Here is a 25,958-nt window from a genome sequence, read left to right as displayed (position 1 = left end):
ATTTCTGCTTTATTGGTTTATGTTAAGGACTGCATTGTGCCGCCCCTCTCCCCTAAATTCATATGTTGAAGTGCTACCCTCCCCTCCCCAATGTGACTGTATTTAGAGACAGGGCCTTTCAAGAGGCAATTAAAGTTAAATGCAATCATAAAGGTGGAGCTCTGATCCAGTAGAACTGATTGTCTTATAAGAAAAAGAAACACTAGGAATGCTTGCACACATAAGGTAGGCCATGTGAGGACACAGTGAAAAAGTTATCTGAAAATCAAGGAAAGAGGCCTCAGAAGACACCAAACCTGTAAATACCTTAATCTTAGACTTCTAGCTTCCAAACTGTGAGAAAATAAGTTTCTGTTAAGCCACTCAATCTGTGGTATTTTGTTATGGCAGCCCTAGTTAACTAATACATTTTGCCTCTGCCTTCATGATCTGTTTTTTAGTCTCTTCTAGTAAGCACTCTCTAAACATTAAGCTATTAGCCTTTTAAACAAATGTTACAAATATTTTTCCCAATTTATTTGCCCCCCCCCCCACCTTATTTTGTTTTGTATACTGACTCCTTTTAGCGTACTCAAAATTTCAAAACTTTCCTTATGGTTGCTGCATTTGAAATTATGCTTAAAAAGTCCTTCCCAGTCCCAGAATTATATATTTATATTCACTTACATTTTATTCCAATTCTTTTTTTTTGTCTCCTCTGAATTTTATTTTCAGTGTATGATGTAAAATAGACCCCTCTTTTTTATTTAGCTAATTATCCCTGTACCACTTATTCATTTTCCCATTTGAAATCTACTTTTATCATATCTTACATACACACACATAAAACTGCTCCTTTTTACTTATGACATCATTAATTCAATAATTCATTTCGGAGAGTATATTGTTCTACATTTATCTTTAAGGAAAAAGAATTCCCCACCAAATTCAAGAAATAATTTTAGGTGTCCCAAATTATTTTTAAAAATTTTAACATTTTTAAATTAAAATACTATATTTTTAGCCAATGATAAACATCAAAACACAAAGTTACTTTAACCCAGTGATAAGCCAATGAAGGATGGGAGAAAGTAAACCATCTTAGTTGAATTATTATACTAATCGAAAAGAAAAGAAAAAATGATAGAGAAGAAAGTACATGAAGATCGTCAGTTGACTTTTTCAGGCTCCTTTCAAGATAAGTTACCATTTTTTAAAAATATATATATTCAAAATTTCTTTTCCCTCAGAGGACAGAAGGGGTTTTTTTACTTTTTTTTTACATACTTCGTGGAAAGAAAACCTGCCTAATGAGGGCCAGCGGGTGGAGGGTTATGTTGTTCTCTCAAGAAAAGTGTATAGACAAGCTCTAAGTTGTATAGGCCAGTAATGTCCATGCTAAATGTACTGATACCGCTTTAGTCTCTGCTGTCTACATTCAAAGCCACAATTCCATGGACCTTTAGAAAATATTCGAGACTTGAAAATCATGCCAACGCTTTAGCTACTATCACTATGAGCCATCTATTATTTTCACTCAGCTTTCCATATGGCAAGCATTTTACAATGAAATGTATTATCAACGTGGCTTTCGAGACGATGAAAGCTGGATTTGAGGATTCATAAATTCCCAAAACCAAACTGATAAGACGCAGTTCACCCCAACAGAAATTTCTTGAGAACCAAGCGGAACGGTAAAGTTAGAGACGACAAAGCTGGAAAAAAAAAATTACAGACTCGCGTCGGAGAAAGATAAAAGCAATTCCACTCGGCTCTGCCTGGCTTCTCAGAAAAGTTTTCCAAGGTACGCAAGGCGCAGGGCCAAAGACGACGGTGGGCGTGGAAAAAACTCCTTGAGTGGGAGGCCGCAAAGCTTACTGAGATTTTCGAAAGCCGTAAAATAAAGATGTTAAAAACTATAACTACTCGCTCGGCCAACATCCTGTTAAGGAGCTGCGGCAAAATTCTCCACAAAACGTAGCTCGCACTCTCAAGCAGCTCCGGGACTTCCAGACCCCTCCCGGCATGCTCTGCGCCGAACATTAGCGATGCCTAGCGCGCTTTGGCCGCTTCGGCCGCCGTCGGCTCTGAGTTGCTGTAGAAACCCAGCTGCCATCACTATGTCGTTGCAACAGGCCTCTCAGTCGCGGGTGTTCGTGGAACTGGTTCCCTGGGCTGACCGGGGCCGGGAGAACAATCTCGTCTCGGGGGAAGATACGCTGCCCGGTCTCCGCCGTCCATTCTCCGCAGCACAGGCCCAAACAGTGTCCCGTGAGGTTCACGTAAGCGGCACCGCGGAGGTGGCTGCAAGTCCCGACCGGGCGCAGGTAGCAGTGCGCATCAGCAGCACCAAGGAGGCGGCGGCCGAGGTCAAGAAGAGCGTTTGCCGCCGCCTGGACTACATCACGCAGAGCCTCCAGCAGCAGGGTCTGCAGGTGAGAGCTCTGCTGGGGCGAAGGCTCGAGCCGGACCGCAAAACCCAGATCGCCGAGGTCCGGCCCCGAAGGCCCCTGGAGCAGGGATGGAGGTGCGGAGGGTCTTGAGCATCTGGGACACTTTAGTCTGCCTCATTGGTATTACCGGGTGCCAGGACCTGGCAGAGTGAATCTTTGCTCCATCCTTCTTCTAGATGAAAATAATTATTGGCCGCAGTCACTTGTAGAATAAGAGACTACAAATCGAATGGGATTTTATATGGCGATATTTGCTGCAGTAATTTTGTTTTTAACCTTGAAATGAACTGTTAAATTTGAAACATTAGATGTAAATGCTTGCCTAAGTAGTGTTCTAGACACTAATCACTTTTTGTTTTTATTCTGAACCATGGAATTGACAAGTGAAAAGCATGACCTGCTTCCTTCCAACCATGTAAAGCTTTGCATGGAGTGGTTTTTCAGTATTTTTGCAAACAGTAATATATGTGGGTGTGGGGTGGGGAAGAAGTAATCCTCTTTCTTTTTATAAAGACTTAAATGTTATCTCCAGATTTTTTAATTTTAAATTAAAAAAATATTAAGTCAGTATATTGTAGACGTCCCATTATTAAATACCTCTACTTACCAGAAATGTTCATGAAACAAATCACTAAATAAATCTTATCTTAAGCCTGCTTCTAAGAAAAAAAAGAAAAAAAAAAATGAACTAGCCTTATTTAATCCGTACAACTGCCCCGTTAGGTTTTTATATCCCCATTTCCCAAATATAAAGATGTCAAATATTGCTCTGAGCTTCAGCCAGGGCGGTATTTGACCTGCTGGACTCCTGAAACCAAAATCTAAGTGGTTCCAACTATGCTAGGGGGCTCCAGATAATTAGAATGAAAGAAAATTAGAAACCATAGAATGGGTCAACTATCTCCTTTTTTGCAGAGCAGGACTCTAAAGGCCAGAGTGCTTTATCCAGGGTAACACTGAATTCAGAAAAGTGCTTACAATTTATTGTTAGAACGGATGCACCCCCAAAAAGCAAGTATTTATTTTAAGGAGAAAATATATTTGTACTGCATTTACAGTTATTTAAAAAGTCATTTGGAAAGATGTCTCTAAATGATCTTACAGTTTAGAAAAATTCAAGTGCTAATTGGAATAATGTGAATAAAGAGAGTTTGTTTAATATGTAGGAAAGTATTTCCTCAAAAAACTACCAGTGCTTCAGTACAGTTTGAATAATATAACTAATTCTTAAGCTATTTACATAAAATGTATCCTATACACACATGGCTATAACTTCTAATATGTAAAACAAAAAATTATTATGTCCAGGTTACAGTTAAGATTACATTGATTCAGTGTCCCAGTCAAGACATACAAAGGTCAGTTCTCTCCCAGTTATGTTTGATAATGATCATATATAGTCATTAGAGCATTTGTTCAGTAGTTAGTGCAAAAAATCATTTATATTTGCAAGACGAATTATAATGGGTCTTCACAAAGTCTGTTCATTTTAAATTTTGGAATCTTTGATTTATAAACATCACTCCTCTGCTTACAGGGCTCTTCTTGTTCCAAACTCATTTCCTTAATAGTCTGGAACTATCATTTCCAGACATCTTTCTCACCTGGTTGACTTGCAGACTCCCACTTTTTTTCCTTTAAGAACCAGCGCAGATTCACCTCCTTGGCATTCCTTTCCTAACTTAACCCTGTCATGCCATACTCCACCTTATCACTTTGTATTATAGTTGTTGCTTTACTTGTCTCTTCTCCGTATTCTAAACCTCTTTAGAGCAGAGACCATTTTATCTTGTTTGCTTTGCATTCAGGGGTTATGCGTCATACACATCACATAATGTATACTCAGAAAATGGTTTCTGAATGAATAAAAGAAAAATAAATGAAGCACTAAATGAATAAACTATTAGTTCAAATATATTATAGATCATATGTAGTTTTATGATCATATATAGTTTCACATGTTTTCATGGGCAAATGTTTTAAAGTTTTAAGCAGTATTTACTCATTCAACCATCAAACATTTATTAGGCATTCCTTATCACTATTCATTTTTAAATAGCACTTAACATGATATGTAATTATTTTGTTCTCTGGTTTGTTCATTCCTCCCATAGGTTGTAAGCTCCATTATTTACCGACTCATAATTGTATTATTTTTTTCGATAAATGTGCAGTGGATGCCCCATCATGTTGCTAGGCACCAGAAATAGAGAATGAATAAAACTTAGGCACTTTACTGAAGGAGTCTTATTATAGGAATAGACAAATATATAGTTAAGTGTTATAGTGAAAGTATATACATGATATAATACAGTAGAGTAAGAAAATGAAGTAATTTTCATTTCAATTGAGGAATTCCAGAAAGTTCATAATGAAAGTGACACCAGTGTCAAATCTTAAAGAGTGGCTGAAGGGAAAGCATTCCAGTTTGACACTAGAATGCAGGAAGTATATGGTTTCAAAGCACTTTATGCAGTTCACTATGACTAGGACACAGGAATGCATAGAGAAAATGGAGGGGAATCAAGAGATAAGACTGAAGAAAGCTGTAGGAGGAACATGGAGGAAGCCTTGTCTGCCATACTGAGGAGTCTGGATATTATTGATAATAAAACTGCTAAACCTTTTACAAATGAGACCCACCATATGAGACTGGTAGTTCAGTTGCCATTTTACAGATGAGAACTCCCAGGACCAGAGCGATTATTGGCAAGTAGCTTGCCCACGGTCACAAAGCTAGGAAGTGGCAAAGTTTAGGATCCAGTCAAGAAATTTGACCTCAAAACCCATACATACTCTTAACTGTGATAGTATCTTGCTGCTTTATTGTTCTTGGCAGTAGTTGAGTGAGTTTTTAAGTAGAGGATGTAGCAGATGCTATTGATACCCCACACTGTATCCCTTGCCACTTCACATTTATGTGCATGCAGTTCCATCTGCCAATGCTTGTGAGTTTTTTGCCAGCTTTCCCTGGCTGCAAGAAGCCACTCTACTTACAAGTGGGCCAGCCAGTTAGTGCCAAAGAATTAACAGCCCCCCACCTTTTGCTCCCCGTTTCAGCACCTTTCAACTAACAGCTGAGGGACGTGATGGAAAGAGACCCCAGATTCTTCACCTGTTGGGCAGGATCACACGTTGGGTAGGATAATCTGTTAGGCAGGCATGTTTCTACCCTGGTTCTCAGAGTTTATTTTCAGGAATAAGTTCTTGTTGCCTATAGTGGTGATTGCTTGACAACATACCCTTTAATGACTTTCTTTCCTTCTCCATTTCATTTCTCATTCCACTATGGTATTTCTTGGAATCATCTTAAAAATTAACTGCTTATACTCAAATCCTTGTCTCAAAAGTCTGTTTCTGGGTATGCCTAAATTAAGATAGAGAGTAGTAGAAACAGATTGAACATGTCATATGAGCTAACTTCAGTTTTTCATTGCTAAAAATGGTGACAAATGAATATCCTTGTTGCTAGGTATTTATACATGCTATTAATTATATTCTTTGGACATTAATTTCTGGCTTACATGTATTTTTAAGGCTTAGGAAAAATTACACTCTAGGAAGATTATGTCTTCACCAGAAATATATCCTTGGTAAAATGCTCATTATTTTCTCCTTTAACTTTGTAAATCCAGTAGTCAGAAACTATTAGTTTTTTCTTGTTTTACTTTTTTTAACATTTGAGGTTAAACTTTTTTTCATGTAAATTGCCAATTTATATACTTTCCTCTTTTTTCTACTGTCTTTTCTTTATTCATTTATGGGAACTTTCAAAATTAAGATTATTAATAACTCATATTGCAAAATTTTTCCCAATATCATACTTGTAATATAACTTTGTTTACAGTGTTGAACATTCAAAATGTTAAAGATTAGTCAAATTCATTATTCTTTTTTATATGTTTTTGCCTTTGGTGTAATTCTTACTGGATCCTTTCCAAGCCTAAAGCTATAAAACCGTTAACTAACATTTCCTGGAATCTTTAGGGTCCCTTTATAGTACATTATATATTTGACATGTTTGGAATTTATTTTGGTATAAAGAGAAAGGTTTTGTTTTCTCCTAATGGGTAAGTCACTGTACTGAAATCATTTATTGAAGTCTGTCTTCTCCTGAATATGCAAAAACCTATCTCAAACTGCATTTAAAAATAAAAATTATTGCTTTACATAACCTGAAATTCAAGTTTTAATGTGGACTTCAGATATGCAGTGGCCAGAGCTCTGTTTTGATGTAGTTCTCTAGGCTTTGCCTGCAGCTTCCTGTATAATACCAAAATGGGTGCAACATATCCAAGCCTTACAGCACATACTATACAATAAAGAGAAAGACAGTAGTTTTTATTTCCTGCAACTACATAAAAATAAAAATTCCTATAGTTCACTCTCTATGGACAACCTAAACTTTTCTTTGTGGACAAAGAAATGCAATCTACTAATTAGCTTAGCTTTGAATTTCTACCCATTTTTTAACAATTCTTTGGCAAGTTAGATGTGGTCATTCTGAATGGTTTAGACCTATCAGGGCTTACCTTGAACCACTTACTTGCTGCTCAGAGAAAGTAGGAACAGATTGTATGTCATTAGGATTCCATATTGCTTGTTGTGCCTATCTCTTTGAAATGTTACTGATAGTATATTTGTAATATTCAAACATTAGTCGATCAGTTTTAGAATAGTACCAGTTCTTTTGATCCTTATTATGTTCCAGTATTAGTACCACATTGTTTAAAGTACATTTTTGTAAGTACATTTTGCCATTTGTAGGGCAAGTTCTCCCCTCATTACTCTTCTACTGAAAACATTTGCTGTCTGCAAGGGACATATTAAATGACACCATGGGAGCACAATCAGAAAATCCAGAAGTGGAAAATTCTAAAGTCCAAATAAAACTTCTGTTCATATTTTGCATTTTTTATAGATTAATTTCAGGAGAATTGCTGATTTTACAGTGCTATGTCCTAGTCCATTCAAATATTTTTTTCTGTAAAATTTTATGGTTTTCTTTATACTTTTTAAGTTTATTTCTACAATAACACAGTTTTTTATGGCTATTGAGAATATTACCTTGCTTCCTTCATAGATTTAAGTAGTTTTTCTTATATTGACCATTTTGTGTTTAAAACTCTGCCCTTTGTGTTTAGATATAAAATAGCTTATATGAAATAGCTTCCCAGTAGCTTAATTGGGAAAACTTAATGAACTAGGCTGGTATATTTAAATGTGTTCTAGTTTGTACCCAGTTTGGCAGGATTTCCCAGTCTCAGTACTATTAGTAACATCTTGGACTAGATAGTTGCAAGGGGCTGCCCTGTGTATTGTATAATATTTAGCTGTATTCCTAGCCCCCACCCCTAGGGTGACTAGTATGTCCCAGTATACCTGGGACTGTCCCAGTTTTACATCTGAAAGTCCCATGTCTTAGGAACCTCCTCAGTTCCTGGTACACAGGGACATTCGTTCATTCTGTCTACTCACTGCATCACAGCATACTCCCCCTAAACCTTGTGACAATCAGATATGTCTCGAAACATTCGCAAATATCCCTTGGGGAGCAAAATTGCCCTCCAGTTAAGAACCACTGCCCTACAGATAAATACGCAAAAAGTCTCATGCTTTGTGTGGGTGCCCACCAGCCAAATGCTACCAGGAATATGTATATAGTGAAACAAATGTAAGTTTATTTAGCATGATGCAGCAAAGAAGAATGCATCACAAAGGACCTTAGTGTTTCAGAAAGGGGTTACAGAGGAACCTCATACATTTTGGAATTGTGCTGAGTGGTTCTAAGGAAGGATCAGTGAAGTAGGGGCAATGTAGTAATTGGTTATTCATTTTTATCATAGAAAACCCAGAGGATTACAGTTGGTCTAGAGTTGCCTTATGTAAAGGGCAGCAATCAAGCAGTGAAAAACTGTTAATCAATTTTGTGGTTGCAGGTCAGTTAGAAATTTTGCTTAGGTTCTGTCTGTATCCTGTTGAAAACACTGTTTACCTTCTGCCTAGAATTTTCCAATCTGATCGCCAACAGGCAATTTTTATCTCCCCACTCCCTATAACATTATTTAGAATTATAAAATTTATCAGAGATCTGACTACATTGAAAATCAAGGTAACTATCTTCTTATATAGATTGCTTTCAGTTACACAGCACTTTCTTTTAAGAATTACTGGCTAAAATAAAAATCTTAAAAAGAACCACTGGGCTACACCAAATAAGTATCTTACTGCATCTAAGATTTTTTCTCCAAAGAGAAAAACAGTAATTATATAAAGGCAAGTCAGTAAAGAAAGGAGTCTTTTCCACAGATGATGCTGTAACAATTGAATGTCCATGTGCAAAAAATGAACCTTGAACTATATAACTCATACTTTTTACAAAAATGGTTCAAAATTGATCATAGACCTAAAAATAAAACATTAAGGAGAAAATCTGTGTAACATTGGGTTTGAAGATAAGTTTTTAGATATATTACCAAAAGCACAATCCATGAAAAAAACAATAAGATAAATTGGACTTTATCTAAATGAAAAACTTTTGCTTTGCAAAAAAAAAAACAAAAAAAAAAACATTGTTAAGAAAAGGAAAAGACAATCCAATTGCCAAAACTTGGAAGCAACCAAGATGTCCTTCAGATGGTGAATAGATTAACAAATTGCTGTACCTCCAGACAATGGAATATTATTCACTGCTAAAATGAAGTGAGCTATCAAGCCATGAAAAGGTATGGATGAAACTTAAATGGATATTACAAAGTAAAAGAAGTCTATCTGAAAAAGCTATGTACTGTAATGTTTCAACTATGACATTCTGGAAAAGGCAAACTATGAAGATGGTAAAAAGATCAGGGGTTGGGAGAGAGGGAAGGATGAATAGATACGGCACAGAGGATTTTTAGGGCAGTAAAAATCCTCTATATGATTCAGGAATTATAGATACATGTCATACATTTGTCCAAACTCACAGAATATAGAACACCAAGAGTGAACCCTAATAGAAACTATGAACTTTGGGTGATCATGATGTGTGAGTGTAGGTTCATCATATGGAACCAATGTACCATTATAGTGGAGGTGTTGAATGGTGAAGGCTATGCATGTATGGAAACAGGGTACATGGGAAATCTGTACTTTCCATTTAATTCTTCTCTGAACACAAAACTGCTCAGAAAAAATAGTCTTTTGAAAAAGACATTCCACAGACTGGGAGAAAATATTTGTATATCACATATCTGATAAAGGAATTGTATCAAGAATATATAAAGAACTCAATTCAACAATAAATAAACAAGCAGCTCAGTTAAAAATCACAAACTATCTGAACAGATAGTTCACTAAAGAATATATACAGATGGCAAATATATGAAAAGATGCTCAACATTATTTGTCATTAGGGAAATAAAAATTTAAACCATGAGATATCACTAAGCAGCTTTCAGAATGGCCAAAATCCAATATCACTGATGATAGCAAATGCTGGCAAAAATGTAAAGCAACAAATTTCAATTCAATGTTGTTGAGATTGCAAAATGGTACAGCCATTTTGGAAGACAGTCATACAGTTTCTTATAAAGTCAAATGTAGGAACCATTCAGACACACAAGAGAATTGAAAACTGACGTTTACATAATTTTCACATGATGCTTATAGTGGCTTTATTCATAAATTGCTAAAACTGGAAGTAACCAAGATGTCTTCAGCAGGGGAATGGATAATACATCCATGCATTGGAATATTATTCGTCAATAAAAAGGTACAAGCTATTGCTCCACAGAACAACATGGACGAATCTTAAATACTTATCATAAATGAAAGAAGCCAGACCTAAATTTATGATCCATTCATGTGACATCTGGAAAAGGAGAAGCTGTAGGGACAGAAAAAAAATCATTGACAGTGACTGTTGGATAGATTGGCACACTATAAAAGGGATGCACAGAGGAATTTCTCAGGTGAAAGAACTATTATTTGTGGTACTGGGATGATGAATGCATGCCTATGCATATGTCAGAACCCAGAGAGCTGTAAATCACAAAGAGTGAACATACATTAATGCATGCAAATGCGGGGAGGGCATCAAAATGAGGTTCAATCCCAGGGCAGAAACCATACCATGACAAATGAACCTGACGCTATTACAAATGAATGATACAACTACACTGAACAGGGGGGAGGGGAGGAGAAGAGTGTCCTAAGTAACTTTCAAAAATGGTGTTTTGACCGGAAACTAAGGATAAAGATGAAAAGATAAACAAACACTCTAGTTGGTAATTATTTTCCAAGGGGATACTTGTTTTACACACAAGTGGTTGGTGAGTGACGGGGGCCAGATTTCTCACTATTGGAGAGAGAAGTTACAGATACAAAAGGATGGTTAGAATGAACTATGTGGTTCCAAATTAGAGTTGGAAACTCATATTTAGCTTAGTATATATGCAGATTGGTAGGTACTGAAACGTTTGTAGAGCTATGTGTATACTTGAGTTTGTACACATGTATATATTAAACTGTCCACTGAGAAGGCCTACAGGGAATGAGCAACAATGAGCAGTCTCAACACCCAGATCTTGGTTCTAAATACCAATCTCAAACAAAAGATACTAAGCTTCTTGGAGAAATAGCTGATTCTAGGGCTGGCAAAGAAACCAACATGAGCCTGCAGAATCCTGTATCATAAAGTAAGGAAGTGCTCAAAAAATAAAAAGATGGGGATATATTAAAGGGAAATCGCTAGCCTGAAAGAATTCCCAATTGCCAAAGCCAGGAAAATTTGAGCAACAAAATGAACAATGTAACATTTATTGAGTGAATGTGGGCTAGACTTAGTGACTTGCCTTCCATGAACAAAGCATGAAAACGGAAAAATAGTAACTGTAAAGTGGAGGAAACTGGCAGACACTACCTTAATCAAGTGATCAAGGTTAATGTCATCTGGATATCATGTACCCTAGCCCGTGACATGTGATAAGAAAGGCACTTCGCTTCTGTGGTAGTCTTAACTAAAACCTGTCACTCTGATCTAATCCTGAGAAAACACCATCATACAAACCCAAATTGAGAGACATCCTGCAAAATACCCGACCAGAATTTTCAAGGTTATAAAAAACAAGGGAACACTGAGAAACTATCATAGACCAGAGGAGACTAGGGAAACATGATGACTTAATGCAATGTGGTATCATGGATTGGCTCCTGGAATAGTCAAAGAACATTAATAGAACAACAGGTGAAATCCAAATAAAGTTTGTAGTTAATATACTAATATTGTTTTTTAGTTCTGAGAGATGTGCCACGGTAATATAAGATGATAACATCAGAGATATCTGAAACAAAGGTATACAGGAATTCTCTCTACTATCTTGGCAATGTTTCTGTAAACTTAAAATTATTCTAAAATTAAAAAAATATCATTAAATGTAGGTTACAGAACAGCATGTAGAATTTCATTTATGCAAAAGTCCATACATAGCTCTTGATATGGTTATGTGTACCGTAAAATATTTACTAAAATATTAACAATAATGGGGTTTGGAGACATTACCTTTTTTTCTCTAGTATTAGATTTTTCTTTAATTAGCATATTATTTTTAATAAAAACAATAACACTATTAAATGTAACAATAAGATTCCAGCTACATTTTCTAAAATTATTTCTCTAATGATTTTTCAGTCAGAAGTTTTATATGTATTTATCAAGTGAAGCAGAGAAAAAAATGAAAAAAGACATCCAAAAAACACAAGATATGTTTACATGTCATAAGAAATAGTAACAGAAAAGTTTCATGTTAATAAAGCAAATAAAGCTGATTATAAGCAATATATACAATATCATTTTATATTTATCTGTATTCTAAATTTTCTACAATGAGCAGATTTTACCTTTATCATACAAATGCATTAATATTTTCATGAGAATGACAGACATTAGAGCTATAATTGGAACTTCAGTTCAAATTTTCAGGTTATAACTGTTTAGGATTTTTCTGGATAATATAAAATGCTTGAAATTAGTTTATATCTTAAAATTCAGATGTAGCTAAATCCCATACAAAATAATATAATTAAATCAATATTGGGCATTATGGTTTTAGCATATAATTTGAAAGATACAAAACTTTCATGAAATAAAAGTTCTTTCTGTCTCCATTAAATTTTAAAACTTTTTTGAAAAGTAAATGAGAAATTTAATATTTTTATCAGACTTGTGTACCCTGTATTTACCCAGAGATCCAGAATGCATTAGTATTTTCTAAAAACATACTGGTCTGAGGCCAGTATTTTAGGAAACTTTCATATCATAATAGCTTAGCAACTACATTTGAGTGCCTTCTCTATGTCGAGCACTTTATATACACCCTATCATTAAATTCTCAAAACAATTCTGTGTCATGGTATTAACTTAATTTTATAAATTCAGAAACTAAGGCTCAAAAAGTTGGGTAACTTGCCCAAAGTTGCATACTATACAGGTATTCAGTAAATTTGTATTAAGTTATTTATAAATTAAACTTTTTAAAACTCTTAATATTCCTATACCATTCAGAATGTTTTATAAACAAATAATTCCTCATATATATATCACCCTGAGTTCATACTTTTTGTACAAACTAATTAAAAATTACTACTGATTCGACAACAATGAAATTTTCAGCAACTTTGTAGGCTTCTAAATTTATGCTATGTTACTTTTAGGAAAGTTTTAAAACATCAGGCAAACCAGTTCTTTCTGCATACTTTGTCATTCTGATTTTAATAAGTTCAGATTTCTATTTTGTTTTACCATAATTCTATTTAGTAGCCAAACATTAGGTAATTATAACTTTGTACTTTCTGTTTCAGGCAGAAAATGTAACTGTGACAAAGGATTTTAGAAGAGTGGAAAATGCTTATCACATGGAAGCAGAGGTATGTATTTATCTAAACAAATAATTGGAAACAGCATGACTTTGTGAGGACAATTTGCATTTAATTTTATTCTTGAATTGAAATATATAGGAGAAATGCTCATGGTATTGATAAAAGATTTTTTTTTTCTCAAAATCATTTTTGTGTTCTATATCTAAGCTTTTTAAAATTAATGAGATTTAAGAGCAATTGATTCGAAATGGAATAAAAATAGCAAGGGGGCAGTAGTAGTTGTCACCTGAATGAAATTTTAGTAATGTCATCATTTACATAGTAAGCATAAAACACTACAGAAGAGAATTTCTTCTTTGATAAAAAGCAAATTAAGAAAGTCATAACATAAAGGACTGAAACACTTTGCAACATTATTTTGTTTCACGATGCAATTTTATTGTGTTGTGGGAAGTTAAGGTTTATTTAAAAATATAAACTTCTCAGCCTTGGCACAAATTGAAAAGAACAAAATATTTTTTGTACACTCAATAACGTTTAGTTCCTACAACTGCCTATACTTTTTACTTATTTTAAAGATTTTGTGATCAGGATTTTATGAAATCAGAGTATGTTATAGTTGTGGTTAGGTTACAGGACTGCTATCTGCTTCTGATTCCGAGTACATTGGGATATATATGCTTGGTCCATGCAGCCACCTTGCCACAGGAAACAAACAAGAATGGGATTAGAGTGGAATCTTGTTTATCTAGTCAGAGAATCTTTGTCTTTACAAGTGAAAATTACCTGAAGAAATCTCCTAGTCATACCTTCAGGCAGATAATATATTATTTTTCTAATTTTAAGTATGTGACCTTAGCCTCAGATCACTTAGGCTCAGATGTCTCAAAGATCATATTATAGGAATTAGAATGGATATTAGAATCCTGGCTTCTTATCTCTTCAGACAATAATTTCCATAGTACACTGTTACCCCAATAATTACTGATGCAGTTTTCTAACTTCTCCATTTAAAACCTTACTATCTCAAGGAATTTAAAAATTACTTATGATGATTTTAGGGATCCATTTGGCAAAAGTTATTTTGTACTAGTGGGGACCAAAAAATACCTTTTGAAACAGGATAAAGAACAGTCTGCTAAGATTCCATATTATAGAGGTCAAAAGTAGGGAGTTACTCTAGCACTCCTCCAGTAGTTGTTACCCGTTAGGACTTCAGTTTGTAGTGAACATAGATAGGCTCAGGTTAACTTAGCTATTGTGAGAGTACACCAGGAAGTAAGGGGGAAAAGGAACAGTCTCAGCAGACACACAGCCAGGCTTCATGGAAAACTGGAACATTTTTCAGACGGAGTTATAGGGACTGATCCTACAGGTACAGAAAGTGAATCAGCACTTCTTGTTTTATTATGAGAAATGACTAAATGAGGACTTGGCTAAACTCTGCTCCTCTTCCTTCTACTGTACTTACCTTTTTAATGTCTTCATTGTCTTAATCAGAATCTGATTATATTTTGTATAGGGCTCTCTGGTAATCAGAGCTCTTGTACCACACAATCCATTACATGATTGCCCTTGGTCAGCATCAGCAGTCAACGGGAACCAGGATGGTGGGGTCACAAGGTACAAAGTATGCTAACCTGTACATAAAGAACAATGTGTGGCTTTATGGCTGTGGATGTAATAAACACAAAAACCTCATGTCTTACATACACCAATAGTCTCAAGGACAGTTAAATATATAGACTAAGACTACATGGTAGAACATTACTTTTCATGTAATAATTGAAATTTTCATCCTGCAAGGCACTATAGATTCTTTATCTAACCTTTTACCTGCTTTGCTGCTTCTCCTTATTTTAAAGATAAGAATATTGAAAGTTAGAAATTACTAAGTGACTTCTTTAAGAGTAGATGAATGGTGGTATATGTGAGGAGGGAGTTGGAATAAAACCTTGGCTTTACAATCCCTAACTCTCTATTCCTTCTGCTTCTCATGTTGTTTTCTTGTCATAATCTCAGTGTTAGGACAGATTTTAAAAGACTGGGATGTAAGACTCATCCAGTAAATGTCTTTTGAATAGAAAGTATATAACCAGTTCTCCCCCTCCTTTCCTTGCATGTTTGAAATGTGTCAGGTGTTTTCTATACATTACCTCATATAATCTTTATAAACTCCTTTTAGTTGTGAAATATTTTATACATCGATAGGCATGTATATAAAAGGCTCATTCCATTCAGACATCTAATTAATACAAAATTTTCTAACATTAAACCAGTATTGACTCGCTAGTACTCATCTATTATTAATAGTATACCTCTTCAAGAACAAAACAAGACTAATACTTCTTTCTTGAAGTACATACTTGAAGTTCAGTACTATATTCTAGCTGTTTTATTCTCCAGGGGTAAGAATCTCCTGTTTCTTTGGCCATTTCTTATATGACAAACACTTTAGTTAACAAATATTCTCATAAAGCATCTACAACTACAGCATCCTAATTATGATTGAGCCAGTCCGTATGAGAGAAAGATGACCATCTTCCTTATTTTGGAATGTTTCCAATAACACACATAAGACTGAACTTTTTGGCATGTACATCACATTGTTCCCTTCTGTTGAGCTTAACAATCATAATCAGTAATTACAACTTTAAAAAGTGTCTTTCATCCATAGCCATGGTACCCTGAACAAGCCCAGTCCCATCTGATCTTGGAAGCTAAGCAGGGTCAGGCCTAGTTAGTACTTGGATGGGAGACCACCTAGGAAGACCAGGTGCTATAGGAGTAAAAAATAAAAAAATAAGGGATTGTAAGCTTACAAGGTCCTTGCAATCTGTGAGGTCAACCAAGGGTTGCCTTGCCTAAAAAAAATAAAATAAAAAAAGTGTCTTTTTCACATGCTGCTTTTAAATCATATTTCTCCTGTTATTGCTGTTTTTAAATGAAGTATGGGATGTTACATATGTCTCTGGAAAATTGTGACAACTAGATTTGATCTATATTTTTAAATATTTTGAGGTCTTGATTTTATCAAGCAGTATTTATTTTCAGTCCTACCAGCTCTATGTCACCTGCTGATTTGATCATCAGTGTACCCATCCATTTAATAAAAATATTGAGTAGCATTAATCAACTATGATCCTAAGCAACAATGTTGCCATACAGACTAATGTCAGTATATCTTAGGACTTGTCTAAATATCTAGGTAATATATAAACCCCCTATAACCATAATATTTCTCTGGTAACTTACCAACTAGGAAATCAAATTTAGAGTATATCATGACTTGTTCTTAATTATCTCAAATTTACACGCTCAATATGTTGGCCTTTGGACAGAAATAATTTGGCAATGGTCGAGATTAAAAAGAGTATGGAATTAGTAAACTTCACTCTCTGAAATAAAAACAAAGTTAGAAGTCAGATGGGTTTTCTACTTAACATCTCAGCAAGAAACTAAGTAGAGTCAATATATGATTAAGGACCTTACAAGATTTTAATCTTGAATTCTTATGTCCTTATTTTATTATTCCCTGAATGCCTACCTGGAGGACCATTAAAATGAGACAGCCCTGTATACTTTCCTTCAGAGACAGTTAGGAACAAGGAAGCCAATGAGACTGACGAGGAAAGAAAAAATAGGTTGTGAAAATAGCAGAGAAAACATGCAAAGTGCTTGAGGCCAACGGCAAGGGAGCAAAATGAAACAAAAGGCCCTATTTTCTTTTCTTCTCCTGGAAATCTTTTTTCTTTCCTTATTTCTTATAAATTTTAAAATAATTTGTTCTAGAATCTTGCCTGGAATTGAAAGGTATCTAGCCCACTAGACTAGTTTGTTCAGTTTTATCAACTTGTCTTTTTTTTAAAATCAGAACTAGAAGTATTTTTAGAGAGGTTTTTAGCCTGATTCTTTATGGTAATTTAGATTAGCAATAGTAATTCAGAAGTCTCGTTTGCAGAACTTTTTAATAGCTGAGATTTGATTTATCCAGGAGTTAAATGCATTAAAAGCATTTAAAATCTCACATATTTTGGAATTCAGTTTCTTTAGTCCTGAAATTCTAAACTAATGGGGATTCTTCCAGGCCAGAGATGTGAAGGATTTATATGATAATATCAAACTGTTTTGTAATTTCATACAGCCAGTACAGGTAGTGTGTAAATATATGTATGTATATGTACATATAAAATTGTAATCACAATTTTTTACCTTTATGAAATATAATTATGAATATGATACATAAATTTATCCTCAAAGTTTTATCTTCCATGTGTTAGATATGGTAAAAGATTTTTATCCTGTATATCTCCCTTTAAAAGTTGTGACGCAACATATCTTTATTGAAGTGACTCTGCCTCATTAACTTCGATTTCTATATAGCTATGTATTGACTACAACCAGAATGCTGAATTTAAAAGCCTAAGTTCAGGGCACTGATTGGGATGAGGCCAAAGAGATGATAGTTGTTATCAATGTATATGTACTCTGAAAGCTACATCTACTGACTTTAAGTAATAGTAAGAGGGATGCAGGACAAAGGAAATCTCGTTTGCAGCTACTGAGCTGATCTCAACAGTTAGCTTTTCCTGTTATTTACAGAAGTAGAGCAAGCAAGCACAACATATTAAATCTGATTCTTTGGGAATAGATTTACCTCAAATGACTTTGGGGTGGGAGGAAGTGGAGAAGAACTAGTATCTTTTTTGTAGCTTGCTTAGTAGTTTTCACAGTCCTCCTTCCCATATACACTTTTCTTTAGCAAAGAATACTAAGGATGCATAAAAAGATTCAGCATGTTTCATAGGAAAGTAGGCATATTTATATAAATTTTCTTAGATGCATACCTAGAGGTAAATACCAATCTTTAAAGAGGATTTCTTTTATTCTTGCTTTTAGATCAGTTCCCTTTTCCACTTTTTAATCCCATGTGCAACCTATTTATATCGCAATTTTGAGGAGATATTTGAAAAAAAGAGACCACTGTCTACCATCTATATGATATTCATAGTTAAGGCACTGCTTGATAAACTAACTGTAAGACCACTTCATACAATTTCATGAGACTCAAAGATAGTTTTAAAGTTGTGTAGGGACACATTTGTTCTTTATTCTTGCCTTTTTAAAAATTAGGTGCTAGTTCTGACTCCTATTAAATAGACCAACCATTTGAGTTATTTATCTCTTTATTCTCTTTCCTAAGACTTTAACAGAGTTGAGGATCTACAGTTGGTCACAATGTTAAGGATGAATAAATACTGTTAGAGTGTGAAGTTGGTTATTGAAGATTTTAATAATTACCCCCAATTGATTTTGCTACCTCAAATATAAAGGTAGACTTTAAAGCTGCAGCTGGTAAGGACCAAGGTGAAGCACTCTTGACTGTTACTGCTACTGCTGATTTGCTATTAATGGCTGGAAGAGCCCCATCTGAAAGAATGAGTTTTAAGAAATTTGAAATCGTTGATGAAATAAGAATATGTACATGTTATGTCAGACCATACCTGAAATATATAGTTAATAAAATATAGTAAAAATAAATATTTGAATTAGGGAACAGTCTAAGCTGCTATAACAAATAGGTCCAAAAAACACAGTGGCTTAAACAGGATATGAATTTGTCTTTCTTTTAACAGCCATAGGCAGTCAGCACAGTGATAGCAAGTCAGCTCTGCATCTTAACCCATAGCTTCTATATCATTATCTTAGGTGACTACTCCAGTTCCCATCATCATACTATGTTTGGATCTTACAAAGTGGGAAAGGAGAAAAGAAAGGGGAACAAACTCATTCCTTTTAAAGGCTTGACTCATCACTGCTACTTACCTTTCTTTAGCCAGAACTCAGCTACACTTAGCTGCAAGGGAAACTTAGACATGTAGTCAGGTGCCAATGCCCAGCTAAAACTTGTGGGTTCTATCATTAAAAAAGAGGGGGAGTGATGGATATTGGTACCTGTATTATTGTACGTGAGCTGCCATAACAAAATACCACACACTGGATGGCTTAAACAACAGAAATTTATTTTCTCACAGCTCTGGAGTCTGGAAGTCTGAGAACAAGATGGCAGCATGGTTGGTTTCTGATGAGAGCTCTCTTTCTGGATTCCAAATGACTACCTTCTCACTGGGTCTTTACATGGTAGATGCAAGCAAGCTTTCTGGTGTCTCTTCTTATATAGATGCTAATCTTAATAGATCAGGGCTCAACCCTTATGACCACATTTAACCTTAATTACCTCCAGAAAGGCCCAATCTCCAAATACAGTCACATTGCGGGTTAGGGCTTCAACATATGCGTTCTGGGGAGATACAAACATTCAGTCCATACCAATACACCAATTAGGATTCTATGTCAAAACAACTCATTCAAGTATTGGACCTGAGTGCAAGGGGGGAGGGGATAAATTACTAATATCAGAACTGAAACAGGAAACATCACTACAGATCCTGTGGAAATACAGGATAAGAAAACTACAGACCAATATCTCTCATGAACATATAGGCAAAAACCTTCAAATATTATTTCCTATATATCAGCAATGAACAAGTAGAATTTCAAATTAAAAACACAATTTTTTGTAGCACCCCAAAATATGAAATACTTAGGTATAAATCTAACAACATATGTACAAGATCTATAGGAGGAAACTGAAACTCTGATGATCTAAATCAAAGAACTAAATAATGGACATAAGTTCCATGTTCATGGATAGGAAAATTCAATATGATCAAGATGTCAGTTCTTCCCAAGTAGATATACAGATGAAATCCCTATCAAAACCCTAGCAAGTTATTTTCGGGATTTAAAAAAAATGATTCAAGTTTATATGAAGACACGAAAGATCCAGAGAGGTCAACACAGTACTGAAGAAGAAGAATAAAGTTGGAGGAGTGACACTACCTGACTTCAAGACTTATAAAGCTACAAAAATCAAGACTGTGTAGTATTGTTTGAATAATAGACAAATAGATCACAGGAAAAGAATAGAGAGCTAAGAAGTAGACTCCCATATAGTCAACTGATCTTTGAGAAAGCTGCAGTACAATGGGGCAAAGATAGTCTTTTCAACTGGTGCTGGAACAACTATAAATCTATATGCAAAAATAAATGAATCTAGATACAGACCTTACATCCTTCAAAAAATTAACTCGAAATGCATCGTAGAGCTAATGGTAAAACACAAAACTATACAACTCCTAGAAGATAACACAGGAGAAAACCTAGGTGATCTTGAGTGTCACAGTGACTTTTTAGATACAGAATGGCATGATTCATGAAAGAAATTGTTGACAAGCCAGACTTCATTAAAATTAAAAGCCGCTCTGTGAAAGACAATGTCAATGTCAATAGAATGATAAGACAAACCACAGACTTGGAGAAAATATTCATAAAACACACTTATTTTGAAAGACTTATCTAAAATATAGAAAGAACTCTTAAAACTCAACAATTAGAAAATAACTCAATATAAAAATGAGCCACAACCTTAACAGATGCCTCACTAAAGAAGATATATAGATGGCAAGTAAGCATATAAAAAGATGTTCCACATCATATGTTACTAGGCAATTGCAAATTCACTACACACCTATTAGAATGGCCAAAATCTGGAACACTGACAACATGCAGAATAGGGACTCTCATTTATTCTTGGTGGGAAAGCAAAATGGTACAACTATTTTGGAAGATAAAGGTTCTTATAAAACTAAACATACACCTACTATATCATCCAGCAGTCGTGCTCCTTGGTATTTACCCAAAGGAGCTGAAAGTTAATGTTCACATAGAAACCTACACAGGAATATTTATAGCAACTATATTCGTAATTGCTAACTTTGGAAGCAACCAAGATGTCCTTCAGTAGGTGAGTGGATAAACAATGATACATCCAGAAAATGGAATATTATTCAGCACTAAATAGAAATGAGGTACAAAGCCATGAAAACAGGGAGGAACCTTAAATGCCTATCACTAAGTTAAAGATGTAATCCGAAAAGGCTACATATGTATGACTACAACTATATGATATTCTGGAAAAGGCAAAACTATAGAGAGTGTAAAAGGATCAGTGCCTGCCAGGGTTTAGCAGGGAGAGTGATATGAATAAAGGGAACACAGAGGAATTTTAGGACAGTGAAAATACTCTATGATACTATAATGATATAATGATAGACACATGTCATTATACATTTGTCTAAACACATTGAATATAAAACACCAAGAGTGAACCCTAATGTAAACTATGGACTTTGAGTCATTATGATGTATCATTGTAGGTTCATATATTGCAATAAATGTACCATTCTGATGGCGAATGTTGATTATGATGTGGGGGTGGCAATGCATGTGTGGAAAAAGGGACCATATAGAAAATCTCTGCACTTCTCTGTTTTGCTATGTGCCTAAACCTGCTCTAAAAAATAAAGTTAAAAAAAATACTGGGATGGGGGAGCATGGAGGTATGGGGGAGACTGATGGGCCTCATCATAATGGTGGCTGCATGACTTAATGCACCTGTCAAATTTCATAGGACATAGAGTAAAAAGAGTATACTTTACTGCATTTAAGATTATACCTTAATAAACTTGATTTAAAAAAAATAATAAGATGGGTAGACATACCATGCTAACATGAATTAAAAGGAAGCTGGAGTGGCTATGATAATATCAGACAAAGTAGATTTCAAAGCAAATACTATTACCACAGATGAAGATGATTTTATAGTGATAAAGGGGCTAATCAAGAGAACGTAACAATCCTAAATACATATGCATTTAATCAAAGCTTCAAAATACTTAAGACAAAAATGATAGAACTGAAAAGAAATAAATAAGTCTACAGTTTTAGTTGGAGCTTTCAATATTCCTTTCTTAATAATTAATGAAATCAGATAGCAAATCAGTAAGAATATAAAAGATTTGAATAACACTATCAGCCAGTTTGATATGCTTGACGCTCATTCCAACAACAGCAAACTATATATTCCTTGCAAGTGTACATAGAACATTTGCCAAGATAGACTATATTCTGGGTCATAACACAAGTCTTGATTAATTTAAAAGTATTCGAATCATGTGATTCAAATTAAATTAGAAACCAATAACAGAAAGGTATGATTAAATTAGAAACCAATAACAGAAAGGTCCCAGGAAAATCCCCCAAATATTTATAATTTAAATAGCATACTTCTCAATAACTCATGGGTCAAAGGATAAATTGAAAGATAAATTAGAAAGTACATAAATGCAAGAGAGAAGTAATGCCAATTCTATACAAACTTTTCCAGAAAATGAAAAGGAAGGAATACTTCCCAACTCATAATTTGGGATCAGGAAAAACAAATTACAAGCAAGGAAAACTACAGACTAATATCCATTGTAAACATATGTGCAAAAGTTATACACAAAATTTAGCAAGTGAAATCCAGTTATATACAAAATGAATAATACATAATGACCAAGTATGGTTCATTCCAGGAATTAAAGATTGGTTTAACATTCTTAAATTGGCCAATCTAATTTACTACATTAATAAAGAAGAAACACCATGTAATCATATCAGTAGATGCAGAAATAAAAATCCAGCACCTAGTCCTGATAAAAATTCTCAGCAAACTAAGAATAATATGGAACTTCCTCAAACTGATAAAGGGAACCTATGGAAAATCTACAGCTAATATCATATTTAATGGTTAAACAAAAATGCTTTGTGCCTAAAATCAGGAACAAGACAAACTTCTATTCAGCATTGTACTGGAAGTTTTCTAGCTAGCATAGTCAGGCAAGATAAAGAAATAAAAAGCATCTAGATTGGAAAGTAAGAAGTAAAATTCATGACCATCTATGTAGAAAATCTGATGGAACCTACAAGAAAACTATTAAGAATAAGCAGCAAAAATATAAAATACCTAGGGATAAATCTGATTTCAAAAATCTGAAAGACGAGTACACTGGAAACTACAAATTATTGCTAAGAGAAATTAAAGAAGACCTAAATAAATGGAGAAACATACCTTGTTGGTGATTTGGAAAACTCAGTATCATTAAGATATCAGTCCTTCCTTAATTGATCTATATATAGATTTATTGCAATCCTAATCAAAATCTAAGTCAGCTTTTTTAAAAATAGAAATTGACACACTGATTATAAAATACATTATTTACTTAGCATTGAAACCAGACAGAACATTAGTCTTCACTGGATAACATTTATGATTAAAGGCAACTGTTCTGCATTGTATAAGATGACTCAGGAGGTCACCTCACCCCTTGCTTTCTCTTTGCTATTCCAGCCTACTCACCAGTACCTGTATTTTTTTGTTTTACATATTGAGCTTGTATAAAGTTTCCTTAGAAGAAAGGTTTAGTCTTCTATAAAAAGTTTTAAGACTACAATTTTAAAGTATTGCTGAGTATAAGGACTGATCCCACATATTAAAGGGCAGAGGACATAATGAAATAGCTGAGTATCCATATATAGATCTGAAAATAACTATTGGAAAAAGAAGCATACTTCACTAAGAGCAGTGAAATATGGTGTAATTACTACTAATCAGAAAGCTAATGGCATAGATTTGGCTAACAACTCATGAAAAATTTATCAGCGTTAGAAATTAGCCAAATAATAAAGTTTAAGAAGAAACTCTCCAATTCTCTTTCATAAAAAAAAGTCTCTGATTGGTTTAAAATATATTTTAAAATACTCAAGTTACTGTTGGATAAATTATAAATTCATAAGCAAAGTTTAATAACAAAATAATTATAAGTAGGCTTTTCATATCTGTTACATACTACAAAATTACATTGTACTATGGATTTACTTTTTTACTCACATTTAGAGGAAATTTTGAAATAATGCATCAGGAATGAAAATAATTTCAAGTGTCATTTCATTTACAGGTCTGCATTACATTTACTGAATTTGGAAAAATGCAAACTATTTGTAACTTTCTCGTTGAAAAGCTAGATAGCTCTGTTGTCATCAGCCAACCCCAGTTCTATCATACTCCAGGTTCCATTGAGAATCTTCGGTGAGTTAAGCACATCTTTAACTAAATTATCAATTAATCAAAACTATTCAGTATTACAGTTCATTGAATGTCACATTAATAATCTCTGCATTTAATTCCTAAGACGGCAAGCCTGTCTTGTTGCTGTTGAGAATGCATGGCGCAAAGCGCAAGAAGTCTGTAACCTTGTTGGCCAAACTCTAGGAAAACCTTTATTAATCAAAGAAGAAGAAACGAAAGAATGGGAAGGACAAATAGATGATCCCCAGTCATCCAGACTCTCAAGTTCTTTAACTGTACAACAAAAAATCAAAAGTGCAACAATACATGCTGCTTCAAAAGTCTTTATAAACTTTGAAGTAAAGGGGAAAGAGAAGAAAAAAAAACATCTCTGAAATTCTAACCAAAATATATTGTTTGTATCTTTTTTGTCAGTTTTATACTTGTTTACTGTATGTATATATACTGTATAATATATAAAATGTTTCTCCCAATCTGTCAGTCCTTGAATATAGTCCCACAGAATACTTATGTCTACTTTCTATTTTTAAAAACTCACTATGGGAAATACTCTTTGGAAATAAATATGTTATGTGCACACTTGTATACTTAATTCATCTAAGTGCATGTGTTAGTAATTTTTATATTTCTACTACAGGAAGAAATATTAACACAGCTATTAGCATACTTAATAACATTAACAGAAAGAATGAAGAGCAACATATAACTTCTGATAAAAGGATAATGAGATATACTAGGATACTATTTTGATGCCAAAAATAAAAGACAACTCATGGACCAGACCCTCCTCACCAGGGCTTGATTATACCAGCCCTCTCCAATACAAATACAACTCAAGCCACACAGGTAATTTAAAATCTCCTAGTAGACATATTTTAAAGAAGTAAAAAGTAAAAAATAAAAAAAGAAACAAATGAAACTGTTTAATATTTTATTTAACCTAGTATATCCAAAGTATCATTTCACCATGTAATCAATATTTTTTAAGTAATTAATGGGTATTTTATATTCTTTTTTATACTAAATCTTAAAAATCAGTGTATATTTTATATTATAGCACATCTCAACTCGTTAAATTTTCATCAAAAATACTTTATCTGTATTTAAGTTTTCTAAAATTTAGTTGAAATAACAGTCACACACTCAAGTCCCAAACATGCTTAAAAGATATAGTTACTGGATCAAGTATTTGTTTTTAAACGCAAATTTTAAAAAAATTTCAGTTTTTTGGTGTTACTAGCCACATTTCAAGTACTTGAAAGCCTTACGTGGCTAATGGCTACCATGTTAGACAGTGCAGGGTAATTACACTGAAACAATACTGATCCTTATAGCTATTGATGTAACAGCAAGTACATTGCTATTGTATTACATGTTATCTACAGGTGATTGTAAAGCAAATCTGTTAAACAGCATAAGCTTTCTATTTTCTACCATATATTTAGATCCTAGGGTTTTTCCTTTGACATATCTTGATACTCATATACCAATATTTCTTTCCTGTAATACTCCAATATGTAGTTTCCATCCCCCTACTTTCTTAAGTGTCACTGGAACAATTTTATCCATCTCTTCTGTAGTGTCCTTGGCAAAAGGGAGTGTGGAAACCAAGAAGAAAAGTTTTAGAATCCAACACC

The 25,958-nt window shown here is 34.2% G+C and overlaps 1 protein-coding gene, 1 long non-coding RNA gene and 1 pseudogene across 2 annotated transcripts in view; 2 read left to right on the top strand and 1 right to left on the bottom strand.

Annotated features, from left to right (window-relative positions):
* Positions 1-25,958, bottom strand: part of LOC111742839 — a 156,126-nt gene that overhangs the window by 128,156 nt on the left and 2,012 nt on the right. The window lies entirely within an intron of this gene.
* Positions 1,701-24,917, top strand: IRAK1BP1 (interleukin 1 receptor associated kinase 1 binding protein 1). The gene is made up of 4 exons (XM_011364911.2): positions 1,701-2,414; positions 13,272-13,337; positions 24,191-24,321; positions 24,425-24,917. Exons 1-4 carry the CDS (start codon positions 2,028-2,030, stop codon positions 24,693-24,695), a joined length of 855 nt encoding a protein of 284 aa, XP_011363213.2. The 5' UTR covers positions 1,701-2,027; the 3' UTR covers positions 24,696-24,917.
* On the top strand, positions 15,959-16,077 carry LOC111742857 (annotated as a pseudogene).

This window comes from Pteropus vampyrus, unplaced genomic scaffold (assembly GCF_000151845.1).
Source record: "Pteropus vampyrus isolate Shadow unplaced genomic scaffold, Pvam_2.0 Scaffold102, whole genome shotgun sequence".
Taxonomy (NCBI): domain Eukaryota; kingdom Metazoa; phylum Chordata; class Mammalia; order Chiroptera; family Pteropodidae; genus Pteropus; species Pteropus vampyrus.
The sequence above is the reverse complement of the archived record's forward strand: the minus strand, read 5'-3'. Positions and strand labels throughout refer to the sequence as shown.

What these genes read in the sequence shown, in the direction of transcription:
- IRAK1BP1 (XM_011364911.2), top strand. Translation starts at nt 2,028, where the DNA reads ATGCCTAGCGCGCTTTGGCCGCTTCGGCCGCCGTCGGCTCTGAGTTGC. An exon ending in TCCAGCAGCAGGGTCTGCAG is followed by an intron (nt 2,415 to 13,271) that starts GTGAGAGCTCTG and finishes TTTCTGTTTCAG; the next exon opens with GCAGAAAATGTAACTGTGAC. An exon ending in CTTATCACATGGAAGCAGAG is followed by an intron (nt 13,338 to 24,190) that starts GTATGTATTTAT and finishes TTTCATTTACAG; the next exon opens with GTCTGCATTACATTTACTGA.